This window comes from Apteryx mantelli, chromosome 21 (assembly GCF_036417845.1).
Source record: "Apteryx mantelli isolate bAptMan1 chromosome 21, bAptMan1.hap1, whole genome shotgun sequence".
Classification (NCBI taxonomy): Eukaryota; Metazoa; Chordata; class Aves; order Apterygiformes; family Apterygidae; genus Apteryx; species Apteryx mantelli.
The window spans coordinates 9701666-9723078 of record NC_089998.1 but is presented as its reverse complement, the minus strand read 5'-3'; the positions used below and the strand labels follow the sequence as shown (position 1 = coordinate 9723078).

General features: G+C 43.7%; 1 protein-coding gene across 1 annotated transcript in view; it reads left to right on the top strand.

Annotated features, from left to right (window-relative positions):
- Positions 1-21413, top strand: part of PAPPA (pappalysin 1) — a 184015-nt gene that overhangs the window by 128570 nt on the left and 34032 nt on the right. Inside the window, exons 13-15 of the mRNA XM_013953802.2 lie at positions 3471-3684; positions 13246-13414; positions 20487-20670. Of these exons, the coding sequence (XP_013809256.2) occupies positions 3471-3684; positions 13246-13414; positions 20487-20670 (567 nt within the window). The remainder of the gene's footprint in view (positions 1-3470; positions 3685-13245; positions 13415-20486; positions 20671-21413) is intronic.

Sequence of the window (21413 nt, the reverse complement as noted above, 5' to 3'; positions counted from 1 at the left end):
AGTGTATTTTATTCAAATCCCTCTTCACTATTTGCTTAATCTGTTGCTAGCCCTGTTCAACATCTGTGGCCAGTACTCCTGCTCAGTATTTCCAGGATCAGACAGAAAAATGCTTGCTTAATACGCCAGGACCTGAGTTCGACTCAGTCTGTTGAAAATGATGCATCATTTGATGCATCTTGCTTATAGGGAGGTTTCTGCTGTTTTTTGATGGCCTGGATACTGGGTCTTCTAAAGCTTCATTATAATGCCTGTGGAGGAGCTCCAGGTAAGACTGCTTAACCAGCTGTATGAAGAAGGCCATTTGCTGCTGCTGTTGTCCAATGAAGCAGATCATAATCAAGGCACTTGGATGCCTCACAAGGAGATGGATGGTTTTCTTTCTCTCTTTCTCTTCTCTTTCCAGGGTAACAAGGTCTTCATGAAAAATTTTGGTTTATCTAGGCCAACGTTTTTCATGTGAAGTATTTCAGGTTTGATGAAGTTCTAACACCAGGGGCCTTGCAGGCTGAGTGGGAGATGCATGGCTTCAAGCGGATGTGTGTGACAGAGTCTATGGGCTTACAAGTTGTACTGAAGTCCCAAGATAGATCACTGAAAGTGATTTTTAAGGAAAAATAACCTCCTCCCCCAACTTTCTTTTACCAGAACTTCGCAGTTTTGCCAAGCTCAGACTCATATTGACTTCCTACTAGTGATGGAAAAGATAAGGGACACATGCAAGTGAAAGGTGTTTGATGACTATCCTGTGCAATATATAACATTGGTGGGGTGTGGAGGAAAAGATAGAATGTGAGGTGTCCGTTGTCAGAGGAACAAACAGAAAATCATAGCAAGTTATGCAGGTTGAACTAGGATAGCTCCCAGTTTGCACAGAGCCCCTGCACTGGTCTTATCCTCCTCCTTTTGCAAAACAGTGGCACATAACTGTTTCCCTCTGAGAAATAAATGACAGAGACACAACTATGCTAACAACTACTTAATGTGACACTTTGAAAAGAGACAGACAGACAGATTGTGAGAGAAAATGGGCAAGAAAGAGGAGCAAAGAGGAAACTGAGGGCGAAGTTTTGAAATCCTTGAAGAAGTTGCAACATGAGTTTGGCATGCCTCAAACTGACGCCTGCAAATCTTCACAGTTGAGACACTGCCTTCATCATGGAAAACCCCCCCTGACCTTCTCAGGGAAGTCTGTCTTAGAGCAGAGGAGGAGAGGTGTAGGTTGGTCCACCCAGCAGTTCTCACTTGGGCAGAGCTCCCAGTAGCTGTTTTTGTCTGAACTCTGGGTTTAGCATTAGGTCCTTTTCCTGTAGCAAGCTAGAAACTGCGGCTGGGATGCAAGTTTGGCATGCAGGGGATGAAGGATTGACTGGATTGTCAGACAGCCTTAAGCAGAAGTCAGCAACAAACTAAAAGTACGTCCTAAAATGACGTAACAATCATTTAGCTTGTGCTGGATTGCACGGGGCTGTAATGCATGTCTGTCACTGGTACCTGTATTAGCAAGTTTAAAGCTAGATCAGGCCGCAGTGTGCTAAAGCGCACTCCCTGCACAAGTGCAGTGTACCCAGAACTGCAGTTTGCTGCACTGGCCAGAACAAGCTTTTACCATGGGGATGCACCAGAAATAATGAGAAGTTTCTTTTGAGTCTCCCCAGGACAGGGAGAGGTTAGGATGGCAACCACCTCAGAGCTGTGGGTTACAGATACTGGCATTCAGCTGCTGAGTACATTGCAAGAGGTGTTAAGGGACGGGTGAATGGATGGATACAGAGCTAGATGAACAGGGGCAACCGTGAAGATAGCTCTAACTCATGCTCCCCTGCTAATATGCTCCTGTTCTACCTCAAGTGGGTTTTTTTTCCTAATGAAGGCAGGTTAGTTAAATGCTGCCCTGTCAGTCCCCATTTACCTTGTTGGGGCAGAAAGCACCAGCAACTGCAGTGCAGCTCGGAGGATCTGTCTTGTTGTGGATGCCACCTTAGCACTAGGAATGAAACTGAAATGAATAAACAGCCTCATACCATAAGGTCTTTTTTGGCTTTCCATCAGAGAAGGCAGAAACTTCCAAGGAATTTGGGAACCCGGGATTTCAAGTATTAACTGCACCTGTTTGTAAGTGAGAAACGTGCACCGTTCCACAAGGAGCTGATATCAAAAGACCTGTGGGAGGCAAGTAGACAGAGAGGTTATTTCAGGGTCAGGTAAAGACCAAAACAAAAAGAGGTTTGCTTTTTTATTTTATTTTTTATTACAGGAAGATTTTTTTTTTTTTTTAAACAGAGGGTGGGAGATAGATGTTTAAAGAGAGTGGTCAGAAGTCTGTCCTAATTCACAGGAAATCACTTTCTAAGGAGAAAAATGAAAACTTTTTTCTTCCTTTCCTTTTGAATCAAAAAAACTTGAAGTGGAAAAAAAAAATCCCTGAGCCAGTTAAACATGCAAATAGAATTTATTTTATTTTCAAATTTGTAAGTGTAGTGGGATAGCCAAAGGGCCTGGGCCAAAGTCGTTGCTGGGGGAACTCCAGTGAAGTGAACAGAACTGGAGCCGAGCTGATCCTCGGAGCGATGCCACAGGGAGCCGTAGAGGCAGGACTTTGCAGTCAGTTGCAAGCTTGTGAATCTGAGTTAATGAATTTTGAGGCCAACTGACAGTTGTCTGTCCTTTGAGTTAGACCTGAGATGGATTTGGCCCATCTGAATTCAAGTTATCTCTACGTGAAGGTGGGAATTTCTTCCTGACTGAGTGCCTCCTCTTCTGAAGGAAAAGGGATAAGAAGTCTCCCCAGCACATCTCTGGCGCTACTGGGCATCCCCACCTCCTCAGATACTTTGAATTATTTTCTTCTCAAAGGAGGTCACCTGCAAAATCCTCACTGTATCCATCACCCTCATTTCTCTCTCTCCAAGACCATCTTCGCCCTTTCCAGGAAAGAGCCAAGGCTGAAAACAATTGAACGAAAGCAAAACTGGGCACATTTGGCATAGAGCTGATGTAAAAAGTTTTACGTTGAGTGCTAATGACATGCACAGCTACAAACAAGCCACTGGTAAACTGCCCACTGTACACAAAGCCACCCATTCTGCCGGTGCCATTTGATGCACAGTATAAAGGCTTTAACTGTCCTCTCAGACTGGTTTTACAATAGTGCAACTCCACTTCCTCCGTGATGGTTGCTCCTGATTTAACAGAGCACAATAGAAATGTAGCTATGGTCTAAAGAAATTGCTCTGAGAGCCTACCGCATTTGCAGAGAGAATGGCAGCCTTTCTTTAGCTGTCTGGAGGGATATACTTCTCTGCTAAGCTCTACAGAGCGATTTGGGAAGCCCCTCCAGGCAGCTTACCATAACTTTTCAGTTCTATAGGGCCGTTCCTATGGGTGAAATGCTTCTGAAGTGCCAACGGCTTCGGGAAGCAATTGTGTTAAGTCTGACCCTTCCTCTGATCTTGTCTCTCTTCTGGCAGGTGTCCACGTCCTGAGCTGCAGGAACAATCCCCTGATTATCCCCGTGATCCATGACCTCAGTCACCCTTTTTATCACACCCAGGCTGTCCTCATTAGCTTCAGCTCCCAGTTTGTGGCCATCTCCGGGGTGGCCCTGCGTTCCTTCCACAACTTCGACCCCATCACCATCAGCAGCTGCCAGCGAGGACAGACCTACAGCCCGGCGGAGCAGAGGTGAGCCTGTCAGCCTGCTTCCTTCTCGCCTCGCCACCCACCGCCCCCAGCCCCAGCAGGCCTGAGCGAGAGGTTAAAAGGAGACAGGAGGGGCAAGGCAGCTGAACCCTGCTGACCCTTTTGTGTTGCTGGAAAAAACCCGGCAGTGTTCTCATTGATCACGATGGATGAGACATTTAACCCACATAGGATACTGTTAGTGAATTATTTCCTCTTCCTTTCTCCTCCCTCCTTTATCCCAAGCTTGGAATTGGGGCCAGTTAACTCTACATGCATTCCCCAGTACGGCATCGTTTTAGCCGCTCACACGTCGTCCTCGATCTAAACTGCTTTGTGCCGTTAAGCGGCTACGGGGACCTCCCACAGAAGCAGTCGCACAGAGACAAAGTGATTCTTGTGCCCCAGCGGGGCCGGGTTCTGCCAGGTGCGCAGCCCACTGCGGTGGGTGCTCAGCAGCGAGCATTCGTGTCAATTTTATGGCTGGGCAAAGGCTCTCAGTACCTCCAAGGATCCGGCTCATGTTCTGAAAAGCTCTGTGGGACCCCCCAGGATGAAAGGTTTATGGCTACCGTTTTATTCTTGTTGTTATTACAGACACATCAATAGATCACCACCAACCCCTCTCAGTCTCTGCTTTACAGCATCCCACAGAGATTGTGACCTTTCACGGCCTCTGGTGCAGCAGCTTCACGGATCCTTTCAGCAAGGCATTGAAAAGAAGTGGGGAGAATTTAGCAAAACACCTAAAAGAATCACTTTTCTCTGAGAATTCAAAGTTGCGAGCAATCGTCAAACCATAGCAGCAGCAAAAGTAAAACAAGTTGCTTTTCCTAGCAAACCTCTGCTCAGCCTCCTAAGCAGGCTGTCAGGTTTTTGATAATGTTCTGGCTTGTTTTTAGGACCTGCTTTTATTCCAAGAAGGGGGGAGGGTGGGAAGGGGGAGAGAGGGGGAAAAAAAAAAGAGTATATCTATAGCTAAATCAATCCAGTCAGTGTGTTCTGACCTAGATTCAAGGAGTCTGATCATTCTGTGCAATAGGTTGTATAAATTCAGAGGCCCAAAGACAGCAAGATCAAGTTTCAGACGAGAAGTGTAGTTGTGGAAGTTTGGCCAAATCCCAATGCAGAGACAGAAAAAGCGCAAGAAGGACCCACTGGAAGGAGATAGTAAGAAGCAACAGGGAGCTTGAGAAGGCTCAGACACAGGACCACATTCCTCTATCTCAAGTTTTCAGTAGGAACTGAACCATTTGTTCACTTACGAAATTAGAAGTGCTCTGTGTTTAGAAAGTTATTTCCTTAATAAAAAATGCTTTCCCCTTAGGCAAAGCTTCAGTGAGCCTCTGCAGCACAGCGAACTAACCTTTAGAAATCTCTTGGAGAAGAATCACCCATCATTTGTCTCTTTCTTCTTCTTGATTTTTTTTGTTTTGCTTTGTTCTCATAATGCACTGACCCATCTCAGCCCCTTGGTCTCAAAAACTTCAGTCAGAGCCTCGCTCTTTCAAAGCAGTAACATTTTAGGACTTGCAGGTTACAATGTTGGATTGAACATAAAGCTTCCAACGTCAGTCAAGGAACTAGAAACTCTCTGAAATAAAGCACTGATCCAAAGCCAATTGAAATCAGTGGGGTTTTTTCCATTGACTGCAGTGCTGTAGTGGAAAATTTCCAATCTGCCTTGTGACGGGATCATTCTGGGTGACCATATACACTTTCCTCTCCATATATAAGAAACCCCAAGCAGTTCAAGTATCCAAGACGTAGAGAAAGATGTGCATTAAGACAAATATCAAAGCAGCCAGGAACAGGCAAACACCAAATCCCTTTGCTGTCACCTGCCATCTTTTTTGCTTCATTAGTTTACCCAATCCAGAATGAACACAGAAAAAGAGGGTTTTTTTAATTCATTCTTATGCAGGGCAGCAGCTGGATGTGGGTTTTCTGCTGCGAGGGCTGTCCAGCGCGCTCAGCGTGTGTCAGGGCTGGACTGTCCCCAGTCATTTGAAGCCACCTCCTTCCCCTCTGCCTCCCATGCTCACGCTCACCCCATCGGACCCCCTTTGAGCACTAGTCTCCTCAATGCCCATCCTTCCCTGCTCCCCTTTCCCTGCTGGTTTCGTCTGCATGATATGATCATGTATTTAATCAATTTTTAAAAGAACTTTCCTTCCTACATCAACTTCACCGCTTTCATTTTCCTTAGGTAAACATGGATATTTTTGCCTTCTTTTTGGCTTCTCTCTGCGAGAGATATTATTTCCCTCTCTTCAAGGAGAATTATTTTGGTTGGAGAGGATTTATAGCCACATACAGGCACTTCTAGGCTAGGGTGCAGATTTTAAATATGTGAGAGAAAAGAAATATATCACCCCTTAAATGTTAACACAGCTTTTATTTTGAGGGTGAATGGATCTCTCCCATGGGTTAGTGACAACTTAATAACTGAAAATAAAACATGTACTCACTCTTCTTTCTTAAAATGTGTATTAGAGTTAAGATTTAAAAGAGAAAATGGAGCTTAAATGCAAAGTCCCATTGAACTTTATAGGGATTTGTCCTCAGTCATCTTTAGTTCTTTTGAAAATCCATTCCATCGTTCTGAAGACATTTATAGAGGGTTTAAAAAAATATGCTGTACTTTCCAGTTGTATTTTTCCAGTTGTTGTTTTTTCTGCTGCAGCTGACCACAGGCTTCTTTTTATTTTTTTCCATAAAAGTTTACCTCACTGTTGGAGATGTGCTGTAAAAATGACATGCTTTATTTTCACACTGCATCCTTAGAACAGATGTAGTGGCCCAGTTAGTTCTCCTCTTGCACAAGTTTCACACCTATATAGCTCAAGTTATTACAGTTTTGTTATTTCCTATTCAGCCTTGTGGACAGGAGAGTGAAACTGGGTGTGCAGAAGCAATGATTTATGTTCCCACGCTTGGTCACTTGAGTGCTGTGAAAACATAACTCACTGGGGCTACCTTTGACAGTGGTTCCTCAGAAATTAGAGTTTCATCCTTTTCACCATGTAGGAAACATCATCTTGGGGATCTCCCATCCCTGTCAAGGTAGTTGCTGTGAAGCTCTGCTTTTCCTCAGTGACAGTTCCCTGCCTTATTCACGAGACCTGCCACCTCCTGCATTCCTCCTGTTGTCATTTGTTCCTCTCCTGGCAACTGCACTCAAGAGGCATTAAAACCTAGGTAGACACCCCACTTCAGCTGCCAGATTTCTGCATTTCATGACAGTTTCCAGCGTTATAGTTCTCCATTAACTCCCTGTTTGCAATGAAAATGAGCCCTGCCTCCGCTGGTGTGATGTCTTGCTACCTGCAGCTCTCCAACATGCAGCTGGCATGGCTCTTCGTGTTTTCTAGTTAGTGTAGTGAAAATAATTTGCTTTTCCTGGTTCTATTAAGTCTTGGTTTGTTGATGTGAACACACTGTTATAGCTGCAAAATGGCTTCTGCAGGGCGGATTTTGTTTGTACTTTTCTGTGTAGCAGTGTGTGTACATCTATGTGTTTCACAGCTGTTGTAGACCAGCACTGTAGGCAAGAAAACTCAGCGTGGCCAATGTGTCTCGGTTTCCTGAGGTCAGCACCCAGGTTCTGAGTAGGAGACCTATGCTACGTCCAAGCATGGTTCGAAAGCCGTGCATCCTCAGCTCCTTCTCCAGAAATGCACCACCTGGCATATCTGAGCCAGCATCAACCACTCCTCAACAGCACGCCTGGCCTCCGCAGAGTTTGCTCTGAGATTGCTTCTTTCAGTGGCCCAACACAAGCCTCGGAGAAAAGTAGCTCGCTCCATCCTCTTTTCATTGTCTTAGCTGTCTCCTGATGTCAGCTTCTTGAAAAGAAATGATGAAGATAAATCTTTAGCAGTGTAACGAATGCAATCGCCCTTTATAATTCCTGTTTTTTTCTTTCCTTTTTATAAGGAAAAAAAGAAGTCTTCTCATCTCTTTTTCTTTATTTAATACAGCTTTTTCTTAACTGATTCAGCCACCGTTCCCCTGCCCGTTTCCCCTGCCCTGCATTCTGTCATTAAGCACAATCTCTGTCAGCTTGCTTCTGGTGAAATTAATGAATTTCTCACAGAACTGTTAATCATGGAAGCTTTGGTCTGTGACATGTGTTATAATTCAATGGGTTTTTAACCTTCGCCCCATTTTGGTAATTGGCAAACGGCATCATTTGGCTTTTATTAAACTGGAACGCGATGTGTTTTCTTTGTTTGCCTCAACACATTCTCGCAGGGAGACCCGCCAGGCTGTTAGCGTTGAGGCACACAGGCATCGCTTCGCCCCTGGAAGGGCGTAAGGGGGCTTTGAAAGCTTTATCAGTTCAATGTGGACCCCACCGGACAGGATATCTTACACAGCAGGGTGCACCCCTGGGAGGGCAGGGCAGTTCCCCGTCGGGAGATGTTGCCCTTCCAGTGGTGGGGCTGGGGCTGAGGACAGGTGCTAGCCCGACTTTTCCTTCCCCATGGCTTACTTAGGGCTGTATCAGGCGTTTTCAGTAAATCTTCAGTGCCCATCTGCATTCCTGCCCCACCAGTTTGAATTAGGGGTGCACTGCGATCGCTGTCGGAGACAGGTCTAGCAGTACTGAAGTGAAATCACTGAAGGGAGCATAGGTGAGAGCTACTCTTTTGATTGCTCCCATGGACGAGATTTGAAGGCAAACACGTACAAAGAAAGGACTCAATCCGTCTTCCTGTGGCCCGGTTGGTACAGGTTCACCTATCCCCACTGAGTCCCAAGTATTCAGGTACACATTCTTTGAGTTTTCGTGTCAGTACAAAGAAAGCAATGAGTTTTAGCTGAAAACCAAAGATGATAAATTCACTGATAACTTTGCAGCTCATACCTCTCTTAATTTCTGAAGCTACAACAAGGAATGTAACTAGAAGCCTTTGCTTTCCAAAATGGTGCATATACATTTGGATTAAGGAGAGATAACCTGCTTTTGCCTTTTGAAAAATCTCTACAGACAAAGCAGAAGCCAATTCCACCATAAGGATAAATTTATTAGAAATAGTGACAGAAGGGTATAGGTATGTGAGTTATATGCTCGGTGGCATAGAATCAAAATTAAGCATACTTCAGTTCTACAGTCCAGACTGGCCTGAACTGTGGAAAAGGAAGTTTTCCCCATGTAAAATAGATAATGGTTGGGCTCGTCTCATATACAAGTGTACACTGTATGCTTTTATGCTCACCTATACATATACACGTGGCAGAACTATTGCTAAGAAAACAAGTAATTAGGGCACTGCGTTAAGATGAGTTCTTGGAAAAGTGCTTGACCCCAGGGTTAGGGAAAAAACGTTTGGCTGCTCTAACCTTTTCAAAGGAGGGAGTACTGGTTTGTTTTTATGTCAGGAAGGAAGAGTTCCACTTAATTGTCATAATTTTCTGTAAACATGTTAAAATACAAATGTTTCTGGGATTGTGTCTCCAAGACCCCAATTTAGCAAAGCCCTTAGCTATGTGCTTACATCCCCCTGTAGTCAAATCTGTCAATGGGACTTAACCATGCTTTTGAAGTTAAGCACACATTTAAGTGCCTTACTGAATTGGGGCCAATATTGGCACAGAGAAGTAAAGATTTAGAGGCTAATGACTGAGCTCATTTAGATTAGGGATGGGCAAAATGGATTTAAATAAAGTAAGAACTGGCTCAGAACTTTAGCCTACATGTGAAATTAACTCAGCTCAGGGTTTTTTAAATCATCCGAATGGTCTGCCTTAATCTATATTTTTAACATGTTGCAGGCATTGGAACATATGCAAGAAATTCACTGCTTCTTGCACTCAGCTTGGTGTGCTTTAGGAAATCGTACTTTTCTAGTGCAAGGAATTAGAATAGGAACAGGTGGATCCTGAGGTGGATCTAGTAAAACAAACAATATCGGGGAATATCCCAGGCACCAATACTTGTTCATTATATGTTTTAGTAAGTCGTCAGAGTGGTCCCTGGATCCCTCACATAGGTTTGGTCCAGACCAGCTAGTACGCTTGCAAACAATTCCCAGGTGCAGTTTGGGAGTTAGGATAGACCAGGGATGACTTGAAATAGGCAGTTTTGATGATGTCACCCAATACTGAGAGATAAGAAGAAAGCTCAAGTTGTTCCATGCCAGGGAGCAACATGAGTTAAAGTAGAAATGATTTCATTCTCAGATATTCTATATTGTTTCTTCCCCAAGGAATGCATAGTTTCTGGAACATGTGATGATTAACCACTGTTAAATGACAGTACCCGTGCAAGAGCTTCTGTAACCCACAATTCTGTAATATGGATATGATGGATTCTTTGTCTAAATTTCCTACTTGGAGATATTCATTTCTTCTTCTTAATTCTGCATTTGCAGAACTCAATTCAGGATCATGACTTCAAAATTCATTGGGATTTACGGCTGACAGTAGCTGATACCAAATTGGAACCAGTAGCTAGAGAACCAGAAATATTTAAATTGGAAACATTTGGTGGCAGTGGTTGTTTTTTTACAAAAAGTGAATGGTTGTATTGTTTGTCACTGAAGTCATTCATATAGAGTTACAGACAGAGAGAGCTGCCCAGATGATCTGCTAACCGAGGCATAATCTGGAGCCTGGAGGGGGTGGCTAAAAATGTTCCCTGGCCATTTACTAAGACCACAAGGGGACTTGTAAACAGAAAGAAGAACATCACAATAAGTGTTTCTTAATGCCTTTGTCTGTGGCGTTTCAGTTCTGTAGGACTTTTAAGCTCAGGCTTTCTCATCTGGTGTCCTGATCTGAACTTGAGAAGCCAGATCCTTTTTCTCCTTTACATTGATAGAAATGACGGGCAACGCCACTTACTGTAGTGATGTTGCTCCAGATTTCCATTTGTGCAAATAACAAAGGTTTTCTTAGGTTCATCCTTCCCTCTGAAGCCATTCAAGGCTGGATTCAGTGCTACATTGATGTGTTGCACATTGGTTCATGTAAGATATTAAATGAAATAGGTCTGCTATTAGCTTATTTTTCTAACTTTTGTGCAAAAAGCATTTAAGATTTTGCATGAGTTTTGCAATGGGCGGTTCACAATATGTACTTCTGAGAATGGCTTGGCAACGGTGTTAACGTTTTTTCCTCAGTGAGTCAACTTGTCACTGAAGCTGTGGCACAGAAGGAACTCACACTGAAGCCTCACCATCTCAAAAACGGATGGGAACAAAATAACAGTTAGCCTTCATGTGTAGGTGTACTTGGGGTATGTAGTGAGGGTTTGATGAGGTATTATATTCATCATTCACACTCTCTTGACATCCAAGTTCAGATATTCTTGCTAATGTTAACTGGTGATTTACTCAACTAGCCATGTCATGAAATTAATAGTAAGGTACTGCTCCACTTGAAGAAGAGTCACAGTATGTGAGGCTGCCACGTGATAGCATGTGTGTTATAGGGCTGTGACCCACACTCCTGGGTGATTCATGTTGGGCATTTACAAGACTATTGCACATAGCCATTCTCCTCATCTCATTTATGTGCAAGAGAAGACCAGCTGGGCATTGGGATGGACTGTCTACTTGATCTTCAGCCATCTCATTCACAGTCTTACTGACTGATCAAAACTGAAATTAGTGGTAATTTAAATTTGCATGTCAGGCTGTGAGCTGCAGTGACTGGAAAACAGACATGAAACCCTTGGTATGGGGCCAGCAGCCTCCCACAGTAGAACATGGTGACTTCTTCCTGTTGTGGCAGCTAATGCAATAGGGAACATGAGTCCTAGCATCATGAGGAAGGAAGGAGACTCAGGAAGCCATCCAGTCCGTCCCTCCACACCAAAGGCAAGATCACTCTGTGTAGGTCATCCCTGGCAAAGGATTATCTGTTCTGCAGGAGTGATGAGCATCGCTTTTCAGTTGTACTGCTGATGGAGAAGGTGCTGTTTGTTGGGTATGAGGGTATGACCAGTTGGCCAGTGTAGAGGTGGAATTCTGCCTTCTCAATCCCATCAGCAGCAATACTTTATGCAAGATAAAGAAATGAGATCTGTCTGTTTGAATGTGGAAGTTGTTTATGGCCCATCACACTCCAGGAAGGGGCTGCCAATAAAAAAGCAACCTTAAATTCCAGGCAGTGGGCACTTCCCATACAGCACTAGTTCGGGACATAGAAATGAGTTGTGGAGGTACATAATGCTGTAGTTTACTCTGATCTGTAGCTCAGCAGAGACGTGCTGATGTGCTTCTCCATCAGTAACATGGGGATAACAATACTGGCACAGGTGTCTCACAGGCGTGTCATGAAAATTAATTAGTTAATGTCTGCACAGTGCTTTGAACACAACAAAACACCATGTACATGCTAAGTCCTGTGCTTAGTAAGGTGGATGAGTTTTCAATGGCTGTTAACCCTTTTTTTAGGAGATGGGAATATCTTACTTGTAACCCATTTCAAAATATGTGTATTGTTTCATTGCTTTCCCTTCTTTCTATAAATTTCAGTGTTTCAGGTTCTTCCCTACCTACATAGATGATGAAGTAAGGCAAGGTTTTCCCTCCTCAGAATTAATTTAACCATATTTAACTTCAGTTTCACTTTCAGCAGAGGTACATCACTCTGTAGGAAACTTTGTCCCTAATCAAGCAAAACCTCTTTGCACGTGCTTTGAGCCTCTCAGCATTTTCATTCCCCTTTAGCTGAGGGGATTATCCCCATACTTACATTTGAATATGTGCTATAATGTTTTGTTTGACTCAGGCCATCAGAGATAGTGAAAGATTTTGTATCACCCAGACATCTCTGTGTATATAAAAATAAAATAAACCTCTCATTTTACAAGTTTTGCTAAATATTAGAATAATTCACTGTAGGGAGAGCAGCTAGTTTCCATATGGGGAAACATTTTTTGGATGGCAGGACAGCAACTGGAGAGATCTGAAAAGACAACACGCTGCTGAGCTGGGTCTAGTTGATAAGAGCTTATCAACACAGCTACACAACTGTTGTTTGGTGATCCTTGTGAAGTGGAATAAAATGAATGGGTTGATTTCAATCCAGTTTCTCGAAGATAAGAGTGCACATCACGGAAACTCCTCTGCACACATACACACTTATCACTAGTAATATCAAGCATTCCTAAATTCAGCGGAGATTTAAAATTGAATGGAGCATAAAGACTGGTCTTGGAGGGAGAGGACTCTCATGGGATGAGCTGTCTGCATGTTCATACAGGAGGCAGAAGGCCACAGTGCTGTTGCTCATGTTGTTTCTCCTCTGCGAGTACTGCAGAACTGAAGGTAATTCTGCAGAATTGGCAGGCTTTTCCCTGTTGCCATAAGATATGCAATTTGCTTTCATTGTTATCACCGTTGCAACTGTCCCCATCCTTCAGGAGACATACCTAAAGGGTGTGCTCTTTGGTAGGGAGCACTTTGCCAAATGGGACTCACAGTGCAGTCCATGCAATCCATTTACCTGCTGTCTGATGAGTGATGAGTTCATCAGTCAGACAAGCACACTTTTGTGGAGTGAATTGAGTGGAAGGAATGAAAGTGCTCTTTCTTGTTTCCCGCCTAGCTGTGTCCACTACTCTTGCGAAGCCGCTGACTGCCAAAAGCTGGAGATTGAGAATGCGTTGCTGAGCTGCACCAGTGGCGGCTGGTACAACGGTGCCCAGTGCAATGTGAGCTGCCAGACGGGCTACATTTTGCAAGTCCAGCGAGACGACGATCTCAGCAAGAGCCAGGTTTGTTCCGCTGGTTTTGTATGACCCACAAAACAGAGATGAGCGAACAGGTGTGGAGAAGTTAAACAACCCACCCTAAAATCCAAAATCTGAGCTTAGCCTTGTGACAAGACGACATCCAAATATTTCTTCTCATCAGAATAGAAGTCATCTCACTTTTTAGGAAGAGGTACTAGCAATGAGCAATCTCAAGTGTTTTCAAAATTTAGAAATTTTCAACGCAAAAGGCTTAAATGTGTATTTAGGCCTTCTCTGACCTCACTGGTCCTATTCAACCAAACAGGATTTTTGGGGGGTAGGGTGGGAGTGTTGTTTGCTTGTTTTTGCACAACCAGTTTCTGGGCAAAATTTCTCATAATTATTCCTTGGGTTGGGGCTAACAATGTCTTAACTCCTTTGCAGCATTTCAGTCCATCTGCTTCCAACCACACTGTGACATTGCAGAAACGTGTGACATTAAGGGGGACAAAAGCATCTAAACCTTTTCAGATTCAAACAAAGCACCAAAACCCCACCCTGGTGGGTTGGGGAGTGCTAACTGGCTTTCCCTAAACTATGCAATAACAGTGCAGTCACAGAAATGTAGCATGTCCTCGTGCAGAGAGGGGGGTATTGCAGAGAACTGCACATCTCTTTAAATGTTCAGAAACTGCCTCTTCTTTGTCCCTGGGGCCAAGGGTGTGCGTAGCATGGCCCCAGCGTTGGTGCGCCGCTGGGACCGGTGCGGGCGGGATACATGGGCCTGCTGTAGGCACCCGAGAGGACCAGCTCTAGTTTGTGCTCACTTTTCAAATGCTGTCGGCTCCTGTAAGCGCGACGCAATTGCTGTAACCCACATGTGCACCGTTTTGTGCGTTGTAGGGGCAGCGCGCACATCTGGGGACGGGGTGGGGGCTGGAGGCAGGCTGCCGTTCTCCGCAGCCTGTCTGTATTTGTGAAATACTGTGTTCTTCATAAGCTCACAGAGGGGGGAGACAGAGTGGAGGGGAATGAGTCAGCCCTTTCAACTCAATTACAAAACAAATACAGGACCCCGCGAGCTGGGCCTCTTCCATCCTAATTGGCATCAGCACCAGAACCCTAGCTCCAGCTGAGCATTTTTACAGAACAGAAAACAAGTTCTCAAACAAGCCTGAATGACTGAACCAGGAAATAGTTGGAAGAGATCTGTACATTGAACGCACAGGAATCCAAAACCAAATAGAACAGCCTAAGCATGTTCCACCAGCGCTGTGTTGTTTAAATGCAAAAAGTACCTTTTGGGGAGGCTCAGCCAACTGTTACGGTGTGGTTTTGTTCTGAGAACCTTGGTTTCAGAGCTTTGATCAGATTCAGATGACAAGAGTAGAGGATTTTAACACCCCTAGCTAACATGATTCACTGCCTATTACAACATGCGTCCTCTCACCCTGATCTACTCTTGCACTTTATCATCTTTTTCCACCAATAAAAAAATCTGAAGCTTATGTCTTTGTTTTGCTCTGTGCTGTTCAAATCAGCAAAGGAGTGAAGCATGTACTTAACAACATCCCTATTCAGTGGAGCATTTTAAACACATGCTTTAAAGTTCATGCATGTGCTTAGGAGATCTGTTGAATAGGAATGGACAGTTTCTTTCACTATTGTCTTGTTTTATTTCTTTGTGTCAGGTGCTTCAAGCCAGAACTTGTGTAACTTGCATGCAAGAAATGAATTATCTGAGAAACTCTGGAATCCATGGTTTGGATTCCTTGTATTGTGTTGTATTGAATTGCATTGTGCTCATTCCACAGTTGCTTCCCAGCTTCAGTTCTTCTTCTGATCACAAGCATTTGGTGATGAGATAGGACATGTGGATTGTTATCTATATTCAGAGGAACTTTATACTGTGATTGAGGAACTTTGCACAAAGCTGTTGGTTATTTCACTGTTGTTATTCAGTTGGGTATTTTGCTTGATTGACTGATTTGAGGGACTTGAGCTATTTTTTTCTCACTTAACTGACAGTGTGGGGGCCTGTGCAAGAAGAAGGAAGGAAAGTAGCTTTGCACTTGCTGATGTTTCACACTCTTGGGTAGGAAGGAGACTGAGGTGAGGTGCAATGTCTCAAAGAGCAGACTGAACATCAGTGGCCCATGACCACTGCAGGCTGATGAAGATGATTGACAGTCCCATGAACACGCCCTGGTTTAGCATCTGAACCAAATTTTCTTTAGTATTTCAGTGAAAGGCTTAAAAAAAGAGTGAACAGAGATTTGAAGGGAAAATTTTCAAAGCACCTCAGAGATGTGGGAGCATAAGTCATATTTCAAATCAATCTTTTACATCTAAGGGGTTTTTGAAAATCATCCTAACTGTTCCTGGACTTCCTGGCCTCTGTGTCGCCTTGAAGCCACCATGTTTAATCATTCTTAGGGAAAAAACATCCTTCATTTCTGCTCTCTGAGAAGCGCCTGTTCCCAGATTTTGTTAAACTCCATAAAATCACCAAATCCAAAATATATCAGTACTATGTACAGTAGAAGCCATTTGCTGTAAAACGAAACAAAACAAGACAAGAAGCCATTACACTATCTTGGGGTTCTCTCTCATTCTCATTTAGGGACTTCAACAACAACAAAAAAGTTTTGCGTATTGATGGGAGCAAAATCCTTCATGTATCTTTTTCACAAAGAAGATCTTGGGATGTTTCATTTTCCCCAATTTCCTCACTCCCCCCTGGCAACTCCATCACTCTTTTTTCTTTTCTCCCCCTGCTTTTTCCCCTTTGTCTTTCACTTCTTTCCTCCCCCTTGTCCTTCACTGAAAGGCCCACTCATTCAGTTACTTGTTGTCATCTCTCCTTGAAGCTACCACCACTGCTGCTCTGGTCAAGAGGTGTTATTTAAAACCCAGCAGCTCCCTAATGTTGTGCAAAGGCATCATCAATCATGCCAGGAAAAGAAAGCACAGCTCATGTGGGTTCAATTAGAGGCACAGTAGTGGGCAGAAGTGGAAGAATACTTAGAGGGGAGGGCACAGCTGTTCGTTTTTAAGGAGAGGAAACTTCACATGTGAAGCATCGCTTGAAGAAGGAGCCGGCTGGGATCTTGGGCAGCAGGAAGGAGACATGAATTCTCACAAGCTGTTAAAAGTGCCAAGAAACAAATCTTTCTGACACCAGATTTGTTTTCGTTTGCATCATCTTCACTGTACTGGACACTGTATCTTTGGAGACCCTTTTTTTTTCTTGTCTCCTTCTCATCCTCCCTTCCTCTTTGCATAAGCCTCTTTTGGAAGGCAGGACATGAAGGGAAGCAGTTGCTGTGATGCCAGTCAAAGCAGCACAAAGTGCCCAAAGTGACAGCTAATAAACCCGATGAGAAAGCTGAGTACTTCATATGGACTGCCATGAGCTGGATGACCTTGTCATATCAAACAGGTGAAACAGGCATGTGCCCGCTCAGACCTCAGGTGGGAGATTTGCAAGGGCAGTCACAGATGCTGCCACAAGGATGCAATGCAGGATATGAAGGTAGTGCTGCTCAGTCTGAATCACTGCGAAACATCCCTGAACTCTGGCCTGGCACTGGGGAGAGCTGAGCTCCTGAATCAGCGGCTTTCAGCTGGGATACTGCCACCAAGCATTGCAAAGATCCTACCTTTGGAGGGGATTTTGCAAGAGGGAGAAACTGTGAGCTGGTGGGTGCCATCTACAGTAACTTCCATGATAGAACTGTCTTCTTCATTTCCAATCAAATGCACTAGTCTTTGCCTCCATTGCAGCAAAGCCATTTCTTTTATGTTCTGCTACAGAAATGCATGTGCTTGTATTTGTTGAAGTGATGATACTAAATGATAGATATGCTCTAAAATGTATCATTATTTACTCTGACCTTGAAAACCTCAGCTTCTGTCATATTAAGTGTGGAACAGATTACCGGAATGAGCTGAGAAGCCAGGGTCTTACCCACTTCGGCACTGCTTCTCTATATGGAAGCAGCTTTCCAATGTGCTCAGAAGAGGAGAAGTTCTAAGCGTCTGGAAGAAGGTGACCCTTCCAGATTTGGTTAGTGTTTTTGTTGGGAAAGCACCATGGGGGAAAATCCAGAGTCAAAAACATGGAGAGACTAAATATTGCACATCAAGGTCTAGAACAGAGGCAGAAATAAAGTGCAGTGGAAGTATACTGCTAACTAGGAATAGCTTCCAAGGCGAAAATGGGCCCAGGCACATTATTTCCAACAGGCTGTAGTGTCTCACAGCTTTCTGCTAATGAAGACTGCAGCTGGAATACACTTACAAGCATTAGCTTGGGCTAACTAGATTGCACCGAGACCCACAACTGAATTCTTGGACTTAAATTTCCTACCATTGATATGACTTCCCTGTGCTCAGTGTGAATCCAGCATCTGGCAGGACACAGTGAAAGACCCATGTTTTTTCCTTAACATTTCAATAGCACCTGCCATTATCAGCTTGGTTTTATGTTTTAACCCCCTGCTGATCAAGGTGCCCAGCAGCCATGGTGTTTAAGCATTATTTGATGGTAGCATTTGTGAACAGAAAAAGCTTTGGTGTGTACTGGAGCAGCCGAGTCTGGAGTGCAGAATTACAGTGTTGTATTCTGAGCAGGATTACAGATTTCTCTGGTCTCCATACTAAGATCCTGACTTTCAGAAGATCATCTCCACCTCCTCTGGAAATCTGTAGGACACACAGGCATGCAGTGCACTTGAGCTGAGCCCTGAGCTCCATCACTAATTCAGGTGCTGTACCTTAAAAATGGGAGTGGATGGGAAATGCATAATTTCCACTTTCCTTTTAAAAGCTGGATCTGAAGAGTACAGTAGGTTGTATATCTGGCATTTGTGGTAATGCTGCTATGTGCATGAATTATGAAGGCATGGAAGTATGCTACCATCCCTTGTTCAATGGCCATCAGAATCATGCAGCAACTTCCTGTGGAAGCATAGGCGTCTTCAAGTCATCTATCTACAGAATATAATTTTTTTTAATGGTACAAACTATCTGATAAGCAACAAAGACAGATTTAACAGCCACTGGGGAGCAAAATGATTGAAAATGAGAACCTGAGCACTCCGTGAATCCCAGGATGTTCTACTCTAAATTTGTAGAAGAGACTTTTTTTATTATTATTTTTTCCATCAGCACTGCTCCCTGTTTAAATAAACTCCACGGTCTAGAAAAGGGATTTTGTGCCCGCTTGGGAAGTGTCCAGTTTCTCAGCTCTGGGACTGCTTTTTCCATTCTAAATGCAACCATATATCAAAGGGAGACAGGTCTGAACTTCTGTTGAAACCATTAGGGTGTTTTTGCAAAAGGGAATCCAGGTCCCTTTGATGTGTGCTAGAAAAATTCCCCTTCCTTTTATAAACCCAGATCAATGGTTGGTGGTGCAAATCTCCTGTGAGCATAGCAATCCTGAATAAAATATTCCCTGGAGGTAAAAGAGTGCTGCTGTACAACTTGGTCATATTCTTTGCTGGTATCTTGCACTTCCACAATATCTTGTGTTTGGGCTTCTCAGATTTCTTTTTCTTCTGTCCCTCTCTTTATTGTGGTGTGGGGAAGAAGAGTCTTGCTTTCAGATTCTTCACCTCTAATTTTTAATCATCCTCCCTTTTTAATTAAAAAGTAGATATATTGTTTGTTCTGTTCTCTTTGCCAAATATCTGTTTGTCCTTTGGTCACCTGGTAAATCCTTAGTCTTAGCCTTGGAAGGGTGGCTCCTTTACCTCCTTTTTTTCTTCTCCCTCTCTTTTTCTAGCATTCCAGGATTTCAGTCTGCTGCATTGTTTGAGTTATTCCTCAAATCCATGGAAGTGTAGCTTCTCTGTAGCTATGAGTGGCATTAGGGAAGTCAGAGCACAGGCACTGACTCCGTATTCGACCTCTGCCGTTCGTGACTTTCTGGACCAGGTTGCCAGGTGAAAGTATGGGCAGGATGCTCTTGGGTCTGTCCACTGCAAACCCCTCCAGGCAAAAGCCTGTCTCTCAAGCGTGCACATCCCTAGTGCCAGGGCAGCATGCCCTGATTTCCTTTGGAGCTTTGGGGCACTTCGATAATAGAAGCAATAACAGCACCTGTCAATACATGAACACAGCATTGGTGTGACCCAGGTCACCTCCCTTAGTACCTCAGTCCCATGGTGACGGACACCTCTTGGAAGAGATTAGGATAGGAGTCCCCAACAGGTTCTTGCCAGGTTTACTTTTACTTAGACCCCAACAGTGTACGAGAAATACATGGGCAATTACCTCTGAGTGACTGTATCACTCCACAGGTGATAGAGGATCAGGGATAACTGTCAGCTCCAAACAGCTCAGACTTTCACACTCCTTTCTGACAGCAAGGCAGAACAGCAGGCTCCACAGCTTGTTTCAGAAGGTGATGTAGATAAGAGTCCAGATTATTTGTTGTGCTGCATGTTATGCGGCCTTTATATTGGAGCAGGTGTTAAACCACCGTTCATTTTGGTAGTATTGTTTTCAGCCTTGCAGTTGTGAACATGAGAACCCAGGTAGGGAAAAGGTAACTAAACTCAAGAATTTCTGCTTTGCTTTATTAGTGTCTGTAACATTAGTAACTTAAACCTGCCAGAGCACCTTAAAGACTAAGCAGCATCCAGAAATACAGCCACCTCTGGGGTGAGACAGGGCATTTCTTCCATAGCTCGTGAAGCTGCAGATGAGGAATGGAGGGGAAGGAACAAACCTCACCAAGCAGAAGCTGGAGAATGAAGTGATGTTGGTAAAACAGGAATAACTCCATTGAAATTCCTCCAATACTTACTGTCAGACATCCTAGTATTGTAAAAAATAAAACAGGTTACTTCTGTCCTCAACAGCTTGTTGGTTCTTTATGGGCAAAGGTTTGGTTCAAACTGAAATGTAAAAATATACATGTTGATCTCTGTTTCTTGTGGTACCTAGATGTTTTCAGTAGCCGCTGTACAAATGATGATGGCAGTGATCAGGCCTAGCTTTACTTAAGTTGTGAGTCATGAAAATAATGGATGTTATTAAGCTTTAAATGGTTTTGATCTCTCTCTTGCTGGCTGTCATGTCTTTAGTCATGTGTCTTTTTCAGATGGAGTCCAGCATCACCATGACTTGCATAGATGGGAAGTGGAACAAGCAGGTGACCTGCGAGCCCGTGGACTGTGGTGTCCCGGACCAGTATCATGTCTACCCAGCCACATTCAACTGCAGCGAGGGGACCACCTTTGGCAAGAAATGCTCCTTCACTTGCCGACCTCCTGCTCTTCTGAAAGGTATTGGAGAATGTCTGTGCAGTGAGTTGGGGATAGCTGCACAGCTAACGCAAACTTCTTCTAGTAATATATGTTATTATTCCTGTTGTTTTAGAATTATTCATGATATCTTAAGTATGAAGAATTATAAGAGTTTATGGGAAGGTTTATTTATCTTAGAAGTTAAGTTTTCTTTCCTCTCTCTATTACCTTACTTTGACCTTTTCTTGATTGCAGCTGGCCAAGCAGTAATGGCAGTGAATATTGCTTCCATACAACCAAAACATGGAAAAGTCATGGGGATAAATCAAATTGAGCTCTCCCATCTTATTTCCCATGCCTTCTCTTTTTCTGTGTCTGGCTCCCTTGTATGCCTCCTCCATGTTTTCTGAAAGGCAGGAGAAGACTGAAGAGTCCCATGTCCCAGTGGCACAGTTCCTTTCACTGTTTTTCCTAATCCTCCCGTTACCTCTTCCTTTTCCACACTCATCTTGCTCTATATCTGACCTTTCTCTTCTCCCTTCCTTGTTTCCGAGTCATTACAATTTTCCTAAAAATAACACACTCTTCTTCCTTCTTTCCTCTTCTCTCCCTTTCTTCTTCACTGCTGTTTTTCTGGTAGAGTCCCAATCATGTTCTTGGCACTATCCACTCTTCTCCTCATTGGCACGTTACCCTTTTTGATCTTCCAGAAGAGGCATTTGAAGTATTCTTCATTTCAGGGAGAGGATATATTGATTTCTTCATATATAACCAAATCATTC